The 24,852-nt window shown below is 34.4% G+C and overlaps 1 protein-coding gene across 1 annotated transcript in view; it reads left to right on the forward strand.

Moving 5' to 3' along the window:
- Window positions 1–24,852, forward strand: part of LOC130450384 (protein phosphatase 1 regulatory subunit 14C) — a 321,652-nt gene that overhangs the window by 9,409 nt on the left and 287,391 nt on the right. The window contains exons 2-4 of the mRNA XM_056788762.1: window positions 10,932–11,231; window positions 23,220–23,315; window positions 24,155–24,196. Of these exons, the coding sequence (XP_056644740.1) occupies window positions 10,962–11,231; window positions 23,220–23,315; window positions 24,155–24,196 (408 nt within the window). The 5' untranslated portion in view covers window positions 10,932–10,961. The remainder of the gene's footprint in view (window positions 1–10,931; window positions 11,232–23,219; window positions 23,316–24,154; window positions 24,197–24,852) is intronic.

Consider the following 24,852-nt stretch of genomic DNA (forward strand, 5'->3'; position numbering starts at 1 on the left):
AATTCCAACATTCTTTCGTTTGATTTGTCGTCAGTCGTGTAAACAGGAAAGACATTATGTCATCTTTCGATACTAACTAATACCTATGTATAAATATAAAGATACAACTACAAAAACAAACAAGAACCTTATTTTTTTATTGGGGGAAACATCTGTTATTTATAAAGCTAGGGTTGCTCTTTGTAGTCAGTCAATCGCTTGATTCACGAGGTCTAATGAGACTGATATTGTTAAAAGTAAATCCCTCCGTATTTATACGTCGACTCCAACTAAAAAAAATAAGTCGCAACGTGATAGATCTGACGAATAAGGTGGCTCAAGACACATCATTGTCACGAGGAGTTAGACATTGTGCATGGAGACTCTGCACTATTTTGGGGCAACTGAATTCAAACGTGGCTGTATCAGCTTGACGACCAACAATATCAAATGGTACTGGATGACCATCGGATTGAGGTTAGAGAGATAGAAGGAGTTCAAAAGAACGCGTTTGCGTTAGGTGCTGCGTTTGCTTGAAAACGCATTCGATTTAACGTTTCCTATACGTGATTCAAGCAAAGTGAGTTGGATTTTTGGGGTCGATTAGTAACTGTAGATGAAACCTGGATTCCCCACTATAATCCTGGAATGAAGAAACATTCAAGACCGTAGATTTTGAAGAGAGAACCTGCTCCGAAAAGGCGAAAAAAGTTTCATTAGACGGAAAAGTGATTGCGATCATTTTTTGGATGGTAATGATTGCCGCGAGTTGCTTCGCTCATTACATTAACTGATATTGAAACATGAGTGACAGACCGCGAACAGAAACTATACATGACAGATTTGCGCGCCATATCGTAGAGTTGACAGGTTAAAACGTTAAATGTCATTTAGACCCAAGTATTTTATATCGCTGTTAGCAAGGTATAAAAAATTTATTTTACAAAATACAGTTCACATCATCGGAAATAAATTAAGGGAACTAGTGACAATCCTCACATTTACCACTACAGAGAAAGGAGAAATTGGAAAAAGTTCTCACATTTGATGAAAGTACTTTTCAATCTATACAACGCTATATACTATACAATCTCAAACTTCGATGACGGCCAGGGCTCTAATCACGTTTTACAGTTCGAATTGGTTCACCACCCTCCTGATTAACAAATTTTCGTGAAATAACGATTAAGTTCGAAACCACTAGCAACACGCTACGCCACACCACACCATGTGATGACACGCTCATTTTATTCTATTATTTTTAACAGAAAAATTTTCAATAGCTTTGAGTACGTTAGGAAGAGCACTAGTAGTTCGTCAAGTGACCCAGAGACACATCTGAGAATTTGAATCGTTCCACGTGGGATGGCTTGGCGTGGCGTGCCGTGTGGTGGACTGAGGTGTGTACGCAGACAATTGAGTTAAATGGAAAATGCACATACTTCTGAGATAATTTTCGTATTGTTGCTGTGAGATAAATTCTTTCAACTCATTGTTTACTTTTGTTTTTGATAAGCAGAAACTGCAATCCAAACAATATTGTGAGTTAACAGTGTTAACACATACTTAATGATTCAACAGAATGTTTTATTGTTTACAGCACGTTTTATTCTTAATAGATTGTAATAATTTGCTCGATATTATTCACATAATTAGTGAGAAGCCTTTGTATCATTTTGAGACGTACTCAATTTATTAACTATTGAAAAACGAAAGCGGTGATGGTACAGAAAAAGAAGAAGCAACAACAATTGACGTTAACTTTAAATTGAGTGACTATACTTCGAATATTAGGGATTTGTTTTTGTATGATTTTCTAATAAAGAAAGTGGACATTGGAAACGAGAAACTCTCTATAAATCTGATCGGCCAAAGTAGAGCAAAATCGATGTCAAAAAGTCGATTGCAAACATACATATGAAGCTGATAGAAGCAACGTACAACCACCCGAACCTTGCATGAGAAAAATTTCAATCCAAAGGAGATGTTGAGAATGCAAAGCGACAATTTGTTGCATCTAAACCCAAAGAAATCTTTCACCAAGTTCTCAAAACGCGATTTAAAACGATAGAACCCGATGGACTATACTTCGAATATTAGGGCTTTTTTTGTATGATTTTTTAATAAAGAAAGTGGACATTGGAAACGAGATAAATCTGATCGGTCAAAGTAGAGTAAAATCGAAGCCAAAAAGTCGATTGCAAACATACAGGTGAAGCATCACTCACATTAGGCAACGTACTACCACGTACCATTTAATTTATGTTGTCATTTGTATTATTCATAAGTGTGTACGTGGTGATTTGTTTCCGGAAAATTTGTAATGGAATCAAAATACAATAACTTCTATCATTTTTAATATCGCCTTTTTCTATCATCACACATTTCACCCATCTCCTTATTACAATAAGTTTAACACTGTATCTAATAATTACAAAATTCTGAAGTTGATTGTAAACAATGAATCAACATCCAAATTGTTGGTATACAGAAAAAATATGTTTTAATAAAGTATCAACAGCTGTTCATATATCGATTTTATGTATAATTGTAATAAAATGTTTATTGTTATTTCTCTACTCGTAAGGTAAAATCTATAAAAATTTAATGGATACAGATAATAATTCGGAGTTGATCCAAAATGTTTTTGATGCTATTAAATTAAATAAATCGATTAAGATAAGTGCGAGATATTAGTTCTACAATTTTCAAACGAAAACTAATATAACTTTGTAATGCAAAACTTTGTACGGTTATTTTAAACTATTACAGAATTATCTAAATATTTCCAAAAATTTGCATAAATGTACCTGAGCTAATACAAGTGTTCGACCTATTATTGGTCTTTTATAACTATAAGCTGTACAGCTGTACAATAGAAAAAAGGTTTGGACTGGACAAAAGCCTTCACTATTGAATATTAGATAGCCGTATCATAAGATCTATGAGTATAACGAATAAAAGTTATATACTTTGTTTTACGTTCATTTCAAGAATCTCTTCCTGACAAATTTTACCGTAAAAACTATTTTAGATAGGAGGTCCAACTTGTGTATAACTAAATGTAAAAGATTGTTTCATATTATAGCTTGATTTTCGCTCCTTCAGGCCTTTACTAGAAAATGGGAGGAAAATTAAATATATTTTATTTGATTGAGTCATTAAGAAACATACAAAGGAACAAGTTTAAATAAAATAAACGAACAAGTACAAACGATAGAAGTATAAATAGGCAGTAGACAGTAATCTAATTTGACATGACACGCGTCTTCTCAAAGTGTCATTGCTTTAAAACAACGCTAGATGTCTTGATTTCCTCCTGCCATACATTTCCACTTGTGTCGATGTTTTAAACCACAATGGCTAGTATAGTGTGTGATAAACGTTGTTGGAGCAGAGAATTCCTCAAACAGTTTTGGAAGACATTAAAAGATCGTTCTGCCGTTGCATTGGACTCAGAGATAGTCAAAAACAGTTGCAGAAGCCTGAACAAATTAGGAAATCCATTCTGGTTGTGAACATTTTCAAACTTGAATTAAGAAACAAAAATTGGCACTAGATGATGATCAATTTGGCCAGAAGCGGGCCTCAATTCTGAGGCTAAAGTGTATTTCTCCAAACTCACAACAAAACATGCTTCCTATGTTAATACAAATATGGAAACAAACGCTTCTCCATATAAAAGCATTACAAAAAGTCTATTCTAAAAGAACTGTCTGTGTATTCAAACGCATCACCAAATTCTAGAAGGACTATTCTAATAAATATGTTTATTAAAACAAATGCTTTACCATATAAAAGCATTCTAGAAAAAAAATGTTTCACCGTATTACCGACGTTTATGACACCACAGCACCTATAAATAACTTTATCATTGGCACATAAGACACCTTTATTTGCGGATTGTAAATCTTGTTTAATTATAGACTAATAAATAGACCAAATTATTTAAATAGTGACATAACGGTCCTGTCAATAGAGAATAAATCCATATTTTTTATTAGTAATTGTTTGTGTAAGACTATCTTCCCTTTTCAATTGGTGTATCTACTATATGTTAAAAATACCGCATGAACCTTATAAATCGCATTTATTAAGAAGTGTATTAAATAAGAAGCGAAGCTATGAGAGATCTGAAAATTCAGGTTATAGTACGATACACGAGATCGAGACGACGCCGACGATATTGGAGAGATCACATCGACAGAATGATGGAAGATCGATGGGCTAAATGAGCAAAGGATGAAAAACCAACTTCCCGACTGACCTCTCAAAAGATGGCTCGAAATTTGGACATCTACTTCTCAAGAGGCTGAATAATAGAAGAAACAAAACTAAATCTTAAGAAAAGAGAAAAACAAAGATAAGTGAAATATGTCTTTATAAAAAAAAACAGAAATTATTTGAATTGGAATTCACAAATCGAAATTTTAGTGGTTTATTTACATTCGAATCTACTCGCTTCGGTGGTAACTACCATGAGGACATAAGTTTTTAAAGAATGCTTCGAAAATAAACTCTTCACGACAATATAATATTAATGGATAATGCAAGTTAGTCCTCAAGACTTGGAAAAAATGCACACAACCAAGTGGTTAAAAAAAGTTTTACGGAATTGGCTAGATTCCAATAATATTTAGTACCATCCCGGTTTTATGAGGAAAGAACTGTATTCTTTATGTTACGTTCATAAAGAGAAACAAAAAATATGAAATTGATGAAATTGCAGAACATCGTGAGAAGACGTGGTTAGATCTCCACCATATCATTGTGATCTAAACCCAGGCACAGCTAAAGAGAGATTCTTTAAAAATGAGTTGATCAGCTATTTTTGGAGGCTGTGAATAATTAATATGAAGGCTGAAAACTGGGAAAAGGCAGTTAATTATACGATTGAAGAAGAAGAAAAAATGTGGACAAGAAGAGAAAATGATCGAGCCACTCATTGTTAACCCATAACTAAAGCTGAAGATGGTCTGATGAAATGACAATAATGTCGTTACAGTTTTTATAAATTGTGTTCTAGGGCCCCAAAATCCGTAAATCTCGATTTAAATTACTTTAATCCATATGAAAGGAATCGATTTGATCGACTAATTCATACCCACATATAGTGTTGGAATAATGTCCAAAAAAAAGTAGTGGCCTTATTTTTTTTGGACTATAAATGCTTGTATGGTTCAAAGATGTGTATTGCATAAACGGTTAGGTTCTAACATAGACCTTTTACAATTCCAGGAATGTGTTCTGTACATCCTTCAGGTCATGAACCTGAACACACACCTAGCTTATTCTGGAAGAGATGAGCTTGGTTTAGTAGAGTTGAATCATTTAATTGTGGCAAAGGAATCCAAATATAAATTGTTTTATCATATAAAAACCTGAGAATTTACTTACGTAATAATAGAATCTTTCATTCTATCTGTAATGTTCTTTTTGCGTAAAATCAACCATAAAATATAAATTGTTGACGTTTGGAGAAAATTCAGACTGTCGATTAATAATTTTTTGATTGATTTATATAATTTCGATGTCATTATCATAATTTAAATCCGTTATTGCTTGATAGAAATTACTCTTTAAGTGATCAAAATCAACTTTAGTTGCTTGTGCGTAACTTCATTGTTGATTTCTCATTATTCATTTATTCAGGACCATTTTTAAACACAATGATGCAAAAATGTTTTAATAAAAGTTTCGGGCATTAACAGGTTAATATTAATTGTTTCATCTTCTTATTCTGATTAGGATTTGGAAGAAGTAGTTCTACTTGTGAGTGGAACGTAAAGTTTTTTAAAAATCAAAGTTTAAACCCTCATACCTCTATAACCAGTGTGATACAATGTAGAAAACTGAAATATTTTTTGAAAAAATTGCACTTTTAGATTAATTAGGTGAAAATATAAGTTATAATATAATTATACAAAAGTTATTTCATACGAAAATATTCAAAAAATATTTTAACCGTCTAATAAAAGAAATTATATTCGAATAAACTTCCGAAAAACGCCAAGGAATTGGAAGATAAAAATGGTAGGGAATGGTCACAATCGAATAAGGACTAAGAAAATATACCTGGGAAAGAAAAATAATAGTCAACGCACCGGACCTAACCTAACCTAACCTGACCGAATCGATAGCATCGACGTATTTCCCGATTCCGAAAGAGCAATAAAAACAATAGAAATAAATGAAAAGAAATTTTATTCCACAAAAATTTAGTGTCTTTCCTCATCCTCTTCCATCGAAGGTCGATCATTCTTTCCAGGATAAAAAATTTTATATCTACAATGATTGCATCGAATGGATCCACAGTTTTTCGCCGTCTCCAGGGAAATTCACAAATATTACTTCTGATTCCCCCCTCGATATTTTTCTTCTCATGTGCCTCCAGCTGGATTCAATATTTTGGGTGTAGGCCCCTGTTTCAGGGCCAACAAAGGAATCTTGATGGTTGACTGTAAAGTGCTGGTAGCCTTCACTTTCTAGCGCCAAATATCCTTTACACCAGTCAGTATAAATGATAGTCCCAAGTTTGACATGTTTGTTTATCAGCTCCATCAATGTTTCGGCACTTCTAGAGTTATCAGGACATATTTCCAATCGGTAGCCTTCGCCGCCACACTCTATCATTGGGGGATATTTCTGCTCCTAATTACCTGTGCACGAAATTACCGCGATTTTCGACCTTGCGAGGTCGCGGGAATTTCAAAAATATCGACGTCACCTGTAAAATTTCATTGGCGTTTTTCGGAAGTTCAGCCTGATATTCTTATAGATTACGAATTCTTTATCATTTATTACTCTCTCATTAATAAAACTAGACTATATTCTATAACGAGAGAAATTTGTCATTTTTAATTAATTTTATTATTACTCTTCAACGATTCAATTATATTTTTCATAATAAACCTCACAGAACTAAATGTCTAAATTTGAAAAAAATTGCATAAAAAATCCATGATTATTGTTTTATTTTTTGTTTGGTGCAAAAAACTCGTCTTCCATTGAACACTGCTATTTTATAACGATGTCTATAACCTACAAGAAGGGGCATGGAGAGGCTGACGATAAACACGATGCGTCTCGACGTTACAGACGGGTCGTTAACTCTTTATGTATAATGTATTAGATATGCGTATCAGCGTCGGTTTAAGGTCGAGTATGCACATTACCAGGAATGCACTATTTCAAAGTTGCATTAACGAATATTGTTTTGTTAAAGTACTATTACAAGATTTGATGACCAATCAACATACTTTCCAAAAAAAAAGATTGATTTCTGCAATATTAAACTCGAAGACATGAGAGATTTATTGAAAAATGTGAAAAAGAAAGTGATTGTTCATTTAAGAATTAAAAAATACGAAAATACAAAATGTCTCTTACTCTCTTCACTATTCCTCGACACCCCTTTCTGTTCTCTGTTCTTTATCTCCAGTCAGTTTTCTCCACTGTCCACAAATTTGATGTTTCCTATCTTATCCATTTTTTTGGCTTGTCTCTTTTTCTGATTACATATCCTTCCATTTGTGCTCTCTTGTCAATTCTTGTCAACTCTTCCCCGTGAATGGTTATTCATTATAAAGCCCCCATTATTTTTCTGACATTCCTTTCCCACGCCCGTTTTTTTCTTCGCCACTTTTCTGGGTTAGTACCCAGAAGTCACATCGTTACAGTCGGCCTAAGCATCGTTTTGTACGATCCTATCTTTCCTGTTTTGACTATTCCTTGTATTCTCAGAATATTACTCAGGAACAACCATTACCTATCCGATTTTCTAGCTGTTTTTTAACTATATAGAAGTGCTGTTAACGAATATAGATGGTGATACAAATGATCTTTCTCGTTTTCCGTCCTGAAAGGTTTGCTTTCTCCTCAGTGTTTCTTTTAACGTTGCATTTCGATTTATTAAATTTCATCGCTATTTACTCTGAGACCGAATCTTTCGATTACTTTTCCAACCTACTATATAATTTTCCTAATTCGTATTGGGATCTCGCTAGTAAGACTTTATCCTCTGCGTATGCTAAATGTTGATGTTTCCGGTGGTACCTTAAATCTTGCGTCTGTATTTGAGTTTTCCTTATGATTACTTCCAAAACATAATTATGATTGGAAAATTATCTCGTAATGATTTTCATCTGCTTTATTGTAGCCTTCCCAATTTAAATAATGGTTATGTTAGGTTAGGTTCCAATGGTGACGAAACGTTTCCTTCTCAACCCATATTTTATTATAGGGAAGGTGCATGGTACTATATCTAAAAGAAGCTTGTGATCAGACAAAAAGACTTTTATTCTAAACGCAAAACCTACCAATATAATTTAAGAAAATAATAACGAAAGCATCAACTTCTTGTTATTTTCATCTGTTTTTGAGGTCGAATGGCTTCCCGTGCGTTACTCGACCAATATCTACTTCTAAATCGCTTATACCACTTGTAAATCGACGTCGAAGTTACTACATTTCCACCATAGACAAATTTGAATAAGTCTTCGGCCTTTGGGACTGCACTTTTAAAGAAAACTTAGTGTTAATGTGGATCCATGTTTCAAGACTATATACAGCGGCTGTAGTATCCTACCGAGGAACCAGATCTGATTCTGTCTGCTTGTATGAACAGATGAGACACACTTTTTGATGATGAAAAGGGAAATTCTCATTTCTCGAAGTCACTTAAAAGGATAACTCCCAGTTCCAAAATATCATAGCCATCGCTTTTTTGGTGTTATTCGAGATTGTCTCTCTTCTTTCCATGGAATCACTTTTGAATGTTTGTCAGATTACCCTTTCTTGGTCCTCGCAGCAAAAGTTCTCAAAACATTCTACTATTTCTACGATTGGTTTCCCTTATTTTTTCGAATACTTCCGGTAAACAAATGCTGGTCTATCCTTCAGAATTCACCGTTGTACGTTGCTCTAATGGAACGATGGCGACTTGTCCATTTATTCCGAATAAACAGGAGACTGACCATATACTTCGAAGAGCTTCATGCGCGAACAACTTTTGTTGGAGTTGGCTCGTCTCGAAAGATCCGAACAGACAAATCTTTGACAACCAAATGTTCATGCAATATTGAATGTATGCCAGTGGAACCAATGCCCAAGTATGTCTCAATTTAACAGTATGTCACACGGCGATGTTGCAATATCAGTTTACGCAAAGTATTGATGTTTTTTGATACAACAGCCGATTTTGAACGATCTTCACGAAAATCATCCTGTCACGAAATGCGACCACGAGTCTCGTCTTGTATAAAGATTTATAAGTAGGTAAATTCAAAGAGAATTGTGTCCATTTAGCCACGGTTTTTTCGTTGATTATTACATATCATTTGAAATGATTCTTGTAATGATCGTTTCGGAGGAGCTATTTTGTAGTTATTTTTAATCAAACAGACGTTGAGACACAACACAATGTATTACAATACGTGGAAAGCTACCTTGTTCGGAATAAATATTTAATTTTTCATTGGCCTCTAGTCGGAATTACAAATACAAAATGTATAAGTTTGCTCGTATTATCTATGCATGACGCTGCTAATAGAAACAAATTACCTTTACCTACACGCATGAAGTTATAAAACCTTTGATGACCTGGTATCGATATCCATTAATATCGTTAGTTCATCACGAAACTTTTTATCCTTTTTATGGGTCTATAACTTAATTCGTGCGGTTTGATAAGAGATGGCGTAACTTGTATAATATTACATCGTTCCTATATTCCGAACCTGCGTTGGAAAGCTATGTATATGAAGCGTTAACAACAATAATTTGTTTCCACTCAAATATGTCGAACTTTGTTCCTGAAAAAGTGTTTTCTTGGGGTTCTTCTTCATTACTTTAATATGAAGAAAAATGCTGCCGAAAGTCATCATATTTTGGTGGAAGTTTATGGTGAACATGCTCTAGATGAGCGAACGTGTCAAAAGTAGTTTGCACGATTTAAAAGTAATGATTTTGGCTTGGAAGACGATGAACGTCCTGGGCAGACAAAAAATTTTGAAGATGAGGAACTGGAAGCATTACTCGATGAAGATTGTAGCCAAACACAAAATGGTCTCCTAGAATCTCTGGGTGTCACTTAAGCATCAATTTTAAAACGTTTAAAAGCAGCTGGATATGTTCAAAAGCAAGAACATTGGGTTCCACATGAACTCAAACCGAGAGACGTCGAAAGGCGATTTTGCATGTCCTAAATGCTGCTGGAATGCCACAAAAGGAAGTCATTTTTGCATCGGATTGTTACTGATGATGAAAAATGGATCCCTTACGACAACCCCAAGCGTAAAAAATCATTAGTGAAACGTGTCCAACCAGCCAATTCAACGACAAAGGTGAATAACCATGGCTCGAAAGTAATGCACTCTATTTGGTGGGATTAGAAGGGTGTTCTGTCTTATGAGCTGTTAAATCCGGGTGAAACCATCAATGGAGAACGCTACCGATACCAATTAATCCGTTTGAAGAGAGCAGTAGCCGAAAAACGATCGGAATATGCGACCAGACACGAGGCAATAATTTTCCTCATGACAACGCTCGGCCCCACGTTGCTATTTCGGTTAAGAACTAATTGGAAAACAGTTTTACCTCACCCGCCTTATAGCTTAGACCTTGCCCCTTCTGACTACCATTTGTTTCGGTCGATGCAGAACGCCCTCACTAGGGACAGAGCAATCTACCAAAAATTAACTTCATTCTTGGCTGCCAAGCCGGCGCAGTTATTTTAAGATGGGATCCAGAAATTGCCAAAAAGATGGGAAAATGTCATAGCTTCATATGGGCAATACTTTGAATAATACTATTGTACATGTTTTTCTTAAATAAAAGTTCAAATTTTGAAAAAAAACGCACAAATTAAGTTATAGTTATACATTAAAAAACTTCACAATTTTCCATTTTCAGTCTAATATCGCATCTCTAACTTTTTGCCATTCTTTTTACAGCCCCAACATCATCCTCCGAATCGTAATAAAATGGAGTGCGGAGTTACGGGAGCGAGTTACACGAACGGCGCCTCCCCCGGTGGGGGAGGCGGTATACTAGCAGACGTGAGGTCGGAGAGGTCACCGGCTAAAACGGGACTGCACGTTAATTTCAAGGACAAAGGGGAAATCAAAGAAAAAAGAGAAAAATTTCTTACTGCCAAATACGGACATCACCAAATGAGTCTAATAAGGAAGAGGTTGGCCGTCGAGATGTGGTTATATGAGGAGTTGAAGAAGTTGTATGCGAGTAAAAATGCTGTAAGTATTTTATAAAATTTAGTATAGATACGAGGGTATCATAAGTTTTTGTACTTTGACATTGCCATGAAAAAAAACTCCAAACAAATTTTTATTAGATAGAGAATATTAAGTGGACGCCATCTTGCTGCGGGAATTCCCCAAACCTGGTGCTTAAATTTTTGAAACAGATTACACATATGGTGCTGGGTATGGTACGACGAATGTTTTCCTTTAATTAGAGTATTGTTGCTGATTTATTTTAAACTTCATAGAAGAAAAACAGCTGAAGATAGATCTGGCCTACAAGGAGGCTATAGAATGTCTCTTCCGGACAAGATCAATTTGTCTACAAACATTTCTTCAACCACGGTGATGTATTGCGGTAACTAGCTGCATCCATGTTCTATTATAATCTTTAACAACTTTGGTTACAGTCCAATTATGATATGCCGCCCAAATCGTCACGTCTCTACAAATATTTTGTTTAGGTTTGCGAATGAAATATTTTTCTTTGAAATTCTTAATAATAATGTTATTAGTAAAACTAAAAAGAATCTAGCCAAAATGTTTCTCCTCTCCAAAGCTAAAGAATATTGACTACGCATAAATGAATAAAAGATCAAATATATGGAGATGTGAAGGGATTTGAATAACTTCAACCAGTTAAAAGTGACGACTAAGCAAAACAGGGATATATTTGAGTCCAGGAGTTCGAATATCTTGAATGACAGTGACAAACGGAGCAATCGACAAAAGACTGATGAAAGGGGAAAAAACGTTTGGAGCCCTAGGAGGACTATTAAAACCATACAACCAAAGGTGCTGTATGGTAACGAGTGTTGGATTATCAACAAAAAATAAGAAACATATAGGAGAGGAAGGTACTACGAAGGGGTGTAGAATAAAAACGAGTGGAGAAAAAGGAGAAGAACGAACGCAGAGATTAAAGTACTGTATGGTCAAGCTGATATGGGATATGTGGTCAGAGCAAAAAATCTGTTGGTATATTCAGAATGGACGAAGATAGCTGTATGTAAAGATCCTTATCCTTAAGAATAAGGGCAAAAAGCAGCCTCGAATAAAAATAAGGGAAAGAAAACAGTGAAGTGACTTCAAGCATTGGGGCTATAAAGCGTGTTGAGCCGTTTCATATATATATAGAAATTTATGTTTTCGTATTAGAACAAAATTATACTCCAAAGTGTACTTACTTTAATATATTTCCGAGCTTTCGAATACTTATGTATTCATCGTTTGAAAATTAATTAGTCAAGAATTGCGGTGTGTTAGACTTCGTTCTTTGTTTTGAAAACATTAAAATCGTCAACCTTAAACTTCAATATTCAAATTGACGCTTGATGACGAAAAGAGTCGAATGAAGACTGGACCTGTTTTTTTTTAACAAAGGATTGAAGTGGCTAGATATTATTTTAGATAAAATAGTTTAAGTAAATAAACATGGAATGCGGTTAGCTTTAAACAAAATGTCGGTCTGGAGTTGGGAAGTTTTCTATTTAGACGGATTTTTTACAGCCTTTGCGAGTTTGCCCGTCAGATGCGTTCAGAAATTATGCGACGATATATATATTCTTAATAATGTGTTATTTCTATATCGTATTATATAAACAGTTTGATTTTATGCTATTTATCTATTAGATTCAAATAATATAAATTAAAAAGAGCCATGTCAAATAACGGAAACGTACAAGGATGAATTGTATATTTTATCTATTTATTTAATAAGTAGTTTTGCAAAAAATCTTGTCATCTTCCGCCAGTCAAGGTTCACTCATTATTTCGTACTGCACCCTTAAAAAAATTACTTTTTAGTTTTTTAGTGATAATGTTTTGAAAAATATGAATCAAACTAACGATTGGGAATATTTCAGAAAAAAGGTTACAAATGAAACGAAATAAAAAAACAGAGATACTATAGATATGTATAGAACAATTTAGGAAACCACAAAATAGGAATGAAGCAGAAGATATAACAGAGAGGTTACGATTAGGTCTTGAAGAAGACTGCACTAAAATAGAAACTCCCAATGAGGTAGAAGAAAAGAGACGAGAACTACTAAAATACGGAGAAAAGATAATTGAACTAATTCGAATAATATAGGAGAAGAAGACATACTAGAAGAGCGAAAAAAATGCTTTAATATGTTCGAGTCACTAATTGCGGAGGAATTGCATTATTAGATACCTGCATGTAGCAGTTTATTTTTTGTACTGATTAATGCACAGAGTCTTTCCATTGTTTGTCTCACTTATCCACTGTATTTTTGTGGTGATCATTAAAATTGAGTCCTTGGTCCATTGTCACGCCTCAGTATTTTGCTTTCTTGTCCACTGGTACCCTTCATGGTTGATTTTTATGTTCTGGTCCAGTCGTTGGCTCGTTCTTGTAGAGAACGGCTGGGCTTTTCTAGTTGCTTAACTCTATCTTTCATGCTTTACACAATTCATCGATCTTGTTCGTTGTTAAACTACGAGTGGCATGGAAATAGTACAAGAAAAGAATCTACTTGAACTTATATAAATCGATAATTATACAGGGTCTCCCACGACGAGTTAAAACTGTTTGTATATGGCAAAGGTTCTACCGGAAGTCGACTGTAACTGTTATTTTATATGAAACAACCTGTATATTAATACATTTTTGAAATCTACGTAAAATTTTAGTATACTTTTGTCTAAAAAATTTTTTCGAAAAATGCATACTTGTTGAGTCATTAATTTTTTTGTAAATAATTTGACCGTTGCAGACGCTTATAAATTATTTTTTTAGGAGGATACCCTTAAAGATATGAAAATGGTTTCTGTTTGGTTGCTTTCAGCAAGATCAGACGTATTTGACTTTATGTTGAAAAATTTTTTATTTTATACAGGGTGTGTATAAAAAGTGTTCAAAGTTTAACAATAAGTGTCATTTGTCACAAAGCCTACTAAAAGTATACATAAAAAATTAAAATTTGTTAAAAAATACAATAATAATTTAAAACCTCAAATATCTCGGAAACGACTAAATATGATTAGTCAATACAATTTGATTTGATTTTTTTTAAAGACCTTGACAAAATAAAAAAAAATACTAGTTAATACCAGAGAACGGTAAGGTTTAGGTATAGGAAGGTCTACATGAATTTGTCTTATTTTTTACCCCTGAATGCGTTAAGTTAGAAAAAACCGGGTGGTTCTATTTAAAAAAATGAAGAAATTTGATATCTATGAAGTTAAACTTTGAACACTTTTTATACACACCCTGTATAAAATGAAAAATTTTTCAACATAGAGTCGAATACGTCTCACCTTGCTAAAAGAAACCGAACAAAAACCATTTTCATATCTTTAAGGGTATCCTCGTAAAAAAATAATTTATAAGCGTCTGCAACAGTCAAATTTTTTACAAAAAAAATTAATAACTCAATACGTATGCATTTTTCAAAAAAAGTTCTTAGACAAAATCATATTAAAATTTTACTTAGATTTCAAAAATGTATTAATACACAGGGTGTTCCATTTAAAATAACAAATTTACAGTCGACTTCTGGTAGAACCGTATCAGAAAACCCAAACGTAAAAATTTTCATGATTATATTTTGCCACATACAGATAGTTTTTAACTCGAACGAGTGGGACGTGGGACTGTATATGATCAAATGGTATCTCGTGCATTTTATTTTCTCTTTTTAGAGATGTAGGTCAAGAAAAATGGCATTTCCATGCTTTATATTTAAATTAATCGATAAATTCGATACATTTCCTTACCGGTTTGAATGGCTCCTTATCTACCTTCACATTGTTTCGTTCGGTGCTAATTCAACTCCAGTATTATTTAATGGACTCGACGGTCGCGATATACCTATTAATTTGATTAGTTTTCCGATCACAACACGAATAATAATGAACTTCGGAGAAATATTGCAGACAAGTTCCTAAAAATATCTTTCAACATTGGGAAATGCGGTAGCTCGATAAACATATGTTTATATCAGTTTACAACACGTAAAATTCACCGAACATTTAGTAGACTCGACGTTTCGGCATCTTATTTTCTTCAATTTTATGTAAAAATTGCAATTGCTAAAAAATATATAACTCAAATTGTATCGTTTGTTTATTCTCACTTGAAGAACTATAAAGGGTATCAAAGAGTTCAGACACAACATTATATCCATGTTGTGCGCTTATAATACTCATGCGCACGAAAAAAGTAATGACTTACGTACCGGTCGCTCTCCTCGCTAACAATACCTGCGGGAAACCTGATTTCAAAGGCAACTAGCAAAACCGACACAAATCCTCCTCTCCTCCATGAGTTTCTACTTATATCAAAGCTCTGATTGGTGTTTTTGACAAGGCCCGGCTAAACCACCACAAGATCTTTGGCTCAGAGAAAAAAAAGGAGATGGAAAGCCAAGGACCCGGATACTAAAGTTACCTCTATCTCCACCTAATTCTTCCAACACAGAAGACCAGATAAAACCTGTTAAGAGGCCAAGAATCTACGTCCATCAAGCAACCAATTGGTTCCAAAAGTTGTAAAACTGCAGCTGCAGTAGGGCCCGAACTATGTTAAATGTAAGAGACGATCGAATCTCCAGCTGGCCGTGAGTCTAACGGGACAACCCAGAAAAGGTTCGAGCCAGGCCCTGTTCAAAGAACATCGATCTTTGGTTAGTTCAGGTGAAAACGAGGAGTCTATATATAGGTCTATATGAACTATTAAAACGACCGCTTATCGCCATGCCCAAAATTCACGAATTGCACTTCAACTTGGTTGATCAACCACCGTATTCACTAGATCTGTCTTCCAGCGACATTCGTGGAGATCCTGCTGTTAATATTCACTCACATTCATATCAGGCAAGGTGGTCTTTTTCTTATGGAATACCCAAAATTGGGTTTGTTTGCTAGTAATTATTGGAACAACTTCTTTATGAAATGATATGATGATTTAGATGAAAGATTTAGAAAACAACAGTTAATTAACTACAAAGGAGATAGAAAATCGTAAAGAATTCGACAGCATCAAAATAAAGACGTTTCCTAATGAAATACGTGAAACAGAGATCGACCAATAGATCCTAATCGTCGAGGGGTTTGAAGGAAACCACCTATTTTGAGGAAAAATACAACAACTAGTATTTGGAACGGTCAAATGATTACGGAATAATATGTTTTGTTTCTTTGTTGGGTTGGAAACTCTTCAGACAACTCTCCTATAGTACTGGTTTCCATTTTTTTATTGCAGTACTAAGAAAATTACTTGGAATATGTTACAAGTAAGAAAGCGTATCATTAACAGGGCGTGGAGTCTCCGCGATGTTGCTAAATACCCGCAAAAGGTAGATTCCGGTAAACTATGCTGTGAACTTGTAGGATGATGATATAATTTATCTTTAAATGAGCCATTATGTAACATTAATTCAAATAATTCGTTTTAATATAGACGAAACTGGATTTCTAACGAAAATATCTTTTACACTTTTTTTACAAACTGTGTCACGTACATTTCGAAGTAATGTTCTGAAAATAAATTGAAGAGGGCACAGTGCCAGGAGATTACCAAATTTACGCAAATGAGATTCAAAGAATTTACTACCTAATGCAGGATGTTCAATTTTCCATAAATTTTTTTATTATAGAGAGTGTCTCATAAATCGTTCTTGATTTTGTTTTTTAAATAATCATACCAAAATAAAGCCTTAATATTCGAAGTATGGCCAATTGTATTCTATCGTTTTAAATAAAGTTTTGAGACCTTGGCAAAACAATACAATGGGTTTAAATGCAAAAAAGTGTGGCACTGCATTTTCAAATTTTCCTCACGCAAAATCTAGGACTCTATAACTAACTCATCTATAGAAAATGAGAAGGAGAAACCTAAGAAGGCACGACCAGAACCAGGAAAAAAGAAAAGTCTACAAGAAAAAGGGCCCATATAAAAGTCATACTTGAACAGACATTCTGTGTAGCTTACAATGAAAAAATTAGATTAAGATTTCAATTGTTAGACCTGGTGTTGTACTGAGCTAGAACTACCAGTTCATACATAAAAATTTCCAATCTCATTGCATAAAAAGTGTTCAACCAAGCAGACAGAATCCGATCTGGTTCCTCGGAAGGCTACTACAGCCGCTGATGCAGTCTTAAAACACGAATCTTGAACGCATTAATATTAAGTCTTGTTTAAAATTCAAGAGAAGCTTGTTAAAATCTGTCTATGATGAAAATGTAATAACATGGAGTTGACAAAATATTCGGGTTCAGGCGAAAAAACTAAATATATAGAAACGCAATGACAAAGGAAAATCAAGGAGTAAACAGACCTTTCAGGATATAAAACGAGGTTTGGCGACCACGCCATGTGACCTTGCATTTAAAAATACTTAATAGAAGTACACAGTTCTCCGAACAAATTCCCTCAATAAGACGATAATCTGTCCGTACCTGACTGACCGATACCTGGCACAGTAACCTTCTTAATGTTCAAATCGTATACAATTGAAATACCTGAAAAACCCATACCTTCTACGTGTTGATTCATATTTACACGAACCCAGTCGAGGCGTTTGGAATCGAGGAGAGATTCATTCTGTCTCGAGAAAGCGAAGCGATCGAAATCTAGAACATCGAGGTCTCCGTGAAGATACGCCGTTTCGTGTAAATTGGATTGTTTTTATACAATAGCAAGTTTGAGTTATCGAACTTTGTTTATTATGCTACCTCTTCACTACCTTTGACACTAAGGCTAGCGCCGATAGAGGAATTGATAGCTCGACCGCCAGGCACACAACAAGGCTTTCTGCTCGAATCGGTCTCTCTTCGCGATAGGTTCTGGTAATGGTCCTTTGTCTAACCACTGACAATAACACACAACCACTACTCGACGTTTCGCTAGAGTTTCCTTTCTTAAAGTTTAAATCAATGATGTGTTGTTAGCTCATTAACTGTGTCTTCCCCTTCAATTTCCCATATTTCCTTGCTCTGCTTCAAACTTCTGTTTCTAATAATATCTCCATATTAATCGCGTTCCATTATATTTATTATTAGAATATAAGAAATTAAAGAAATTATCTTCATAGAATTAGAGACTGGTCTCAAAAAATTTCCGTCATGTTTAAAACGGGAAATCTTATGATACACCCTTTGTATTTATCATTTTTTCGAACTAGTTCCTTTATAAACATCCCGACTTGTCTCTTCTTGTTGAAACCTGAACAATGAATTAATTATTTTTATTACTAAGAAAACATGTGTTTGGTGTTTACATATAACGAACCGTGGAGAACAGAAAGGTCAATAAACTACACATAAAATAGAATTAGAATATGTTACCATATCGTTCACCTCGCTCGAGTTTATCGACAAGAACTCCGACCTACGCTAAATTTATTTTGACGGGCCCTGGAAAGATAGTTTACGCTCAGATACGCCATATTAACATTCACAATAAACTATGAAAATAATTTGAACGGAAACTATTATCGAAATATTTCCATTTCTATCCAGTTTAAAATCATAATAAAACACGCTATTTCGGCGTTTTCGAGATAGCAGAATACATTTATTGATGTCCCAGAAATTAGTACCGATTATTGAATTGGTTGATTAACATTGAACTGGATTTATGTATTGAACAAAACGGCAGTTCCTCTTGGTGATAAAAACAGGTCGCGTTTCATAGAAAAACATAAATTATATAGTTATCTGCCAATAAATATAATCTAAATTAACATAACCATAAAATGGATTCATTCTTCGGACTGCCTAACACCAAGAAATTCAACAAATCAAAAAAGTTCCCAAAGTTTTTCATAGAATGTGCTGGCTATTCCGTTTGTATTGGTGCTAGAGTCAAGACATTCTCTTTTTTTCAAACGGAGAGTATGTTGAATACATTTATTTTAGAAATAAAATCATATATGATTCTTCTAAGACGTTATAGTTTGTCAAAACCCCATCTCCTAAAAATAGGACACACAAAATCATTAATCCAGTTCAAAAAGTAGAACCGAAAGTCAATCAATCCAATCATTGGTATACTATAAATTCTGAAACCTCGATCTGCGAATTCGTAAACGCCGAATTGGCGTGTTGTTATTATTATTATAGACTAGGCAATAAAATCATTCCGCTTAAGTCTACAATATTCTATATGGGGCAATAAAAAGTAGTCCAGTTTAGAAACCAAAGCTTTTTCTTTACAAGAAGTTTACGCACCTTTCCATTGATCAAGATGACTAAATCGAGATTTATTATTTTGATAATTTAATAATGAAAATAACAATTTGCTTATAGCGCCATTTATATTAAACTTTAGAAAGATTATGGCGAATCGTAGTCTTCGGCGACCGTGGATGAAAACGTGGGCTTTATACACATAATTTCACTGAAATTCGTTTAGAATTCTCCAACTTTATATTAAACTCTCATCAAAAATTCATTTCGTAAACAATATAATAATAAAAAAAATTACACGAACCGTAAAAACACGTGACAAACATAGTGATATATACCATTGTCTGGAAATCATAATAAAATCGGAACGTTACACATTTAAAGTGATGTTAATCGAACTTGTTTAAATAAAACATTCGAAGTAATCGATCAAAAAAACAATGGATTGGTATTGTAGGAGAAAGATAACAAATTACCAGGCAACAACTTCGTATAAAAATGATGTGTCACACTCCATCGTAATTATATATTTGGAACCCGGAAAACAATTTCAACGATTGAATTGACAATACTAATTAACTGTTATTTCGCAACAGTTCTATTTATGTATACAAATCGGGAAGAATTTTAAGCAAATTCAGCGAACTGGGTCTATACGACATGTGAAAGCACCTCGCCCAGATTACTCAACAGTTGAACATCTACGGATATCCCTGATGCCAAACATCTACGATGAGACACACCTTCAATGGAATCGATAATAAGCAGACTTACCGCATTTAAAAAAATGAGAATCCACGAGTGATTATTGAGTAACCGATGCATTCATAAAGAATGACTGCTTGGATTTATTAAATCTTGCATTTGTTCAATTTACCAAGGGTGTGTTCCTCTTGGTATTTTTCAAGGACGGCATCTATTTCCTTTGCTTCAACGGAGGTTGATTCTCCTTGACTCAAACATTCAATGAGACCTGTGTCTTCCACATTTTCTTTGGATGTCTTCATACCTTTCTTGGAGGTGCTGAGAATGCATTTGTAGGCCGCTTTTTCTTCAGATAATGTACTATGCTACTGTCATGAATATGGAGTGGATAGTATAAACCTCGGAAGTTTCTTATCATTTTCGCATTTTCGATTTTCGATTTTGAATTTTTCATTGTGAGGTTAGGCGATTCTATCATTTGTAGAAGACGCCTTTGCTCCTGGGAATGAAGAAGGTGGCATTTTCTACTTTTGAGATGTTTTCTTTTGTACACGTTAGCTTAGTTCTCTTTCAGCAATTTAGATTCCAATTAGAATCCAAATAATAGTTGTCTTTTCAGCCACTGGCTGTGCAAATATTCAGGACGCATTAACTGTTCTCATTTCTTGTCAAATATGTTTTTTATCTTTATTTTCTGTTTTTAATACTAAATATTAAGTGAACAATATTAACCCATGCGTAAAAAAATGCCCGCGTAATGCTTTGAATGAGTTGTTTTTAAAAAGTAGCGCCCTCTATTTTCACCTCAAATTAATACCGTTTTTTCAACATAACTTTCAGACTCCTTGTACTATTTAGTCCACTACGGTATCCATTATTTTATATTTCGATTATTTTCAAAAAATATTCTATGTCAATAACTTGAACTTTCTCGAATTTCTTCTTGGCTTCTGTCCAGTCAAAATATTATTTCCTAGTGAGATGCTAAAATTAAATGAAACACATCTGGTTGCCCGGTTATTTTCTCAACTTAGTTTATTCAAAACAAATGTCTATATACATGACATGAGGTGTTGAATAAACTTTTTTTTTTTCGTAATCACGTATTTCTAATTTTTTTTAAGTATTAGTTAATGTTGTTACGTCTGGTTTTACAAATCTTTCACACTTACAAACAACACTGGATACTACCGCGTATCATTTTAAGTACTTTGATTTTTTGAAGAAAAAAAAACAGCTAAACATCCAATTCATTTCTCCATCAAAAAGTAAAAAGTACACACATCATTTTTATCTAAATATAAGGCCCAATACACGAAGAAAACAAAAGAAAGTGACTGAAGTTACCAACTGGTTGCAAACTAATTGGTGACATGTATCTGCACACACAGCAGATTCAATTATGACCGAAATCTGACTGACACAGAAGTAAACAATAGTTCATTTTCGTTTATAAAAAATTAATTAATTTTGAACTTTCCAGACTTCTTTTTAAAGTAATAACAAATCATTGTATTAGAACAACAAATTTATTTCCTCATTTTGACAAAGTGACATCTCCTTTTCAAGTTTAACTGTGAAAAATAATTTACCTCATGTCGAACCAAACAATCCAATCCAAACTTCTTTTGCAAATGTACAAACTATCCTGTTTTGAAGCTCGGTCCCCAAGCATACCCTGAACATACTCCACTAGTTACAGAAGGCGATCCAAAGTTGAACAGAAACTGGATACTACCACTCTAAATGCTCTTCCGAGCTGTCTAATATAATCCCGCTCAGAATCAGTTTTTGCAAAACCTACTCGACATGCAGACCGAGCTCGCCTGCAGACCCCAAGAACAATTTATCGAGAATCATTTCTTTGGAGAAGTGAAAGCCTGTGGAATCAGTTACCAATTCACCAATGGTGTGTTCCTCTTGGTATTCTTCAAGGACGGCATCAGTTTCCATTGCATCATCGGAAGTTGATTCTCCTTGACTCAAACATTCAATGAGACATCTACGTCTACCACATCTTCTTTGGATGCCTCCATACCTTTCTTGGAGGTGCTGAGAATGCATTGGTTAGCCGCTTTTTCTTTAGACAATGTACTATGCTACTGCCATGAATATGGAGTGGATGGTATAAACCTCGGAAGCTTCTTATCATTTTCGTATTTTCGATTTTGAAGTTTCCATTGCGAGGTTAGGCGATTCTATCAGTTGTAAAAGACGCTTTTGCTCCTGGGAAAGAAGAAAGTGGTATTTTCTAATTTTGAGATATTTTCTCTTGTACACGTTAGGTCTTTTAGCACTTTAGTTGTGGTAGCCACTCCAAATAATAGTTCTTTTTTATGCCACTGGCAATCCAGTCCAAACTTCTTTTGCAAATGTACAAACTATCCTGTTTGAAGCTCGGTTCCCAAGCATACCCTGAAGATACTCCACTGGTTACAGAAGGCGATCGAAAGTTGAACAGAAACTGGAAACTACCACTGTAAATGCTGTCTAACATAATCCCGCTCAGAGCAGTTTTTGCAAAACCTACTCGACATGCAGACGTGGCTCATGAATACCGAGCTCGCCTGCAGACCCCCAGAACACTTTATCGAGAATCATTTCTTTGGAGAAGTGAAAGCCTGTGGAATCAGCTACCAAGTCTTTCCCGTGTTGTCGTGATCAGATTGAAAACAAACTAACCTTCGTCCGTTTAAACCTTTGAGATTCAAGTTGTCAGCGATTAAACAGATCGAGTTTCTTTAAACCGGATGCAAACACGTTGCGACTGGTTGGTAATCGGTTACCCCGTTCCTTTCAAATTGATTAATGGTTTGCGTCATAAATGAGTTTCTTTTGAGTGTGTTTTATGTTGTTTCCGGTAGGGATCTTTTTTTTTTCATATATATTCCGAATTCGTATCGGGAAACGTCACCATATTTTCCTTGTTATAACCTATTTCAAGCATTCAGTTAATATTCTATTCAATTTACACGTGTCTAAAATTATCTTTGTTATTTACAAACATAGTAGACCTACATTTAAGACTATGAAACGTTATTTTCGTCATACAATTTTATTTCGCAATGTTAAAAAATGTCGATGATTCACACTAAAAGTATCTCTTCTTTGTTTAAGAAACAAATAGATGCTGTAAATAATGACGAAGTCGAGGTGGATATAGATGAACTACTAGATATGGACAGTGACGAAGAACGGCGGAGGCATTTACAGGTAAAAATATACAAGGTCCATTATATTATATTATATACTTTTTAGCCAAAAACAAACACATTTTCTCTTCAACCTTTTGGCAGATTATTTACATGAACGAGGGTTGTACCAAAAGTTGGTTTCCCATGGGTTTATTGTTATTATTGTCTATTTTTCAACATGGTTTCCATTTTATGAAGACGGTTCACCAGCTTTTCATTCCTACGTCGAAGAATTCTTTGAGGAAGCTTGTTACCTCTTCTCGGACTTCATCACAGCTCTTGCAGCGTTTGCCACCTAATTGTTCTTTCAAAGAGGTGATAAGCATTCGGAGTTAAATCTGGGAATAGGAAATAACAGTCTAAATTTCTGAGAAAGCTCTTGTGTTTGATGGGCGATGTGGAGTCGAGCGTTGTCATGAATAAGCTCTATTCCCTCCTTCATCCATCCTCTCTGGCCATTCTGGAGTTTGGTTAATGTTTCACAGTGCCTTTACATGAAATCCTACCCCCTTCCGATCCCGAAGCATAACCTTTCCGGATTACTGCGTTTGTTTTAATTTCTTTGGTGTCGATGAACTAGATTGAAGCCACGGACGAAATTTTGTTTCGGGTCGTTCACATTGTTGAAGAAATTTACAAGCACAGTCAAGGCATTGTTATTTGAGTAAACCAGTCGCCTTATGATAACCTAACGTTTATTTTAATTGTGCCAAGGAATGCGTTCAACGGACAGCGACTCCCATCTTTGAGCAACTTACGGTTGATCTGGACAATCCCATCCGAAATCGGCGTCTTCAGCAAAGGCCGTGCAGCTCTATATCAACATAAACTTTATTTAGATCAATTTTTTATTTTCAGAATCTACTTATAGATGCCAAGGGATCTCAAAGTGATATAAAAGTAAGTATTTAGAAATTATTAAATTATCTTTCAGTAATTATTGTATTTTGAAAAATGATATAGTCTTATCTTCTATTCTGTGCGTTTTAAATAAACAAAATGGTCATTTCATCATCGCCAATCAGTTATTTACTTCATTTACAGATTCTGTAATTGTCTAAAGTCGAATGTAGACGATATATAAATCATTTTTATCTATTGTAGCTTATAGAAATAATTCAGACGCTTCATTTTGTTTTGAAAAGTTGAATTTATTTTTCTCATAAAGTAAAAACTTCCTAGATACAAACTGCCTATGTATTTTTTTGTTATTTAGGTACTCTATGGGAATTTTGGGGTTACCTTCAACATATTTCTATATGGCATGTATATATAAAAGGTACCAAATATAAATTTTTATTTTTAATGTATCAGGAACTATCGGTTTTTTAGTAAGTAATAAAAAAGAAAGGTTTGAATGGTTCCATTAATACATAAACTGAATTTCGAACGTCTACAACAAACTCTTTTCAAAATATTCATCTTTCATTATTTTTGCCATTAAATTTTGAAAATCTACCTTCATGAGCAAAAAAAATCGACTCAGGCGACACCCCTGCAATTTCAACACCACCGGCAAAAAAACCGGAACACGAAATTGTATTTTTCTCAGTAAA

Source organism: Diorhabda sublineata, chromosome 1, assembly GCF_026230105.1.
Source record: "Diorhabda sublineata isolate icDioSubl1.1 chromosome 1, icDioSubl1.1, whole genome shotgun sequence".
Classification (NCBI taxonomy): domain Eukaryota; kingdom Metazoa; phylum Arthropoda; class Insecta; order Coleoptera; family Chrysomelidae; genus Diorhabda; species Diorhabda sublineata.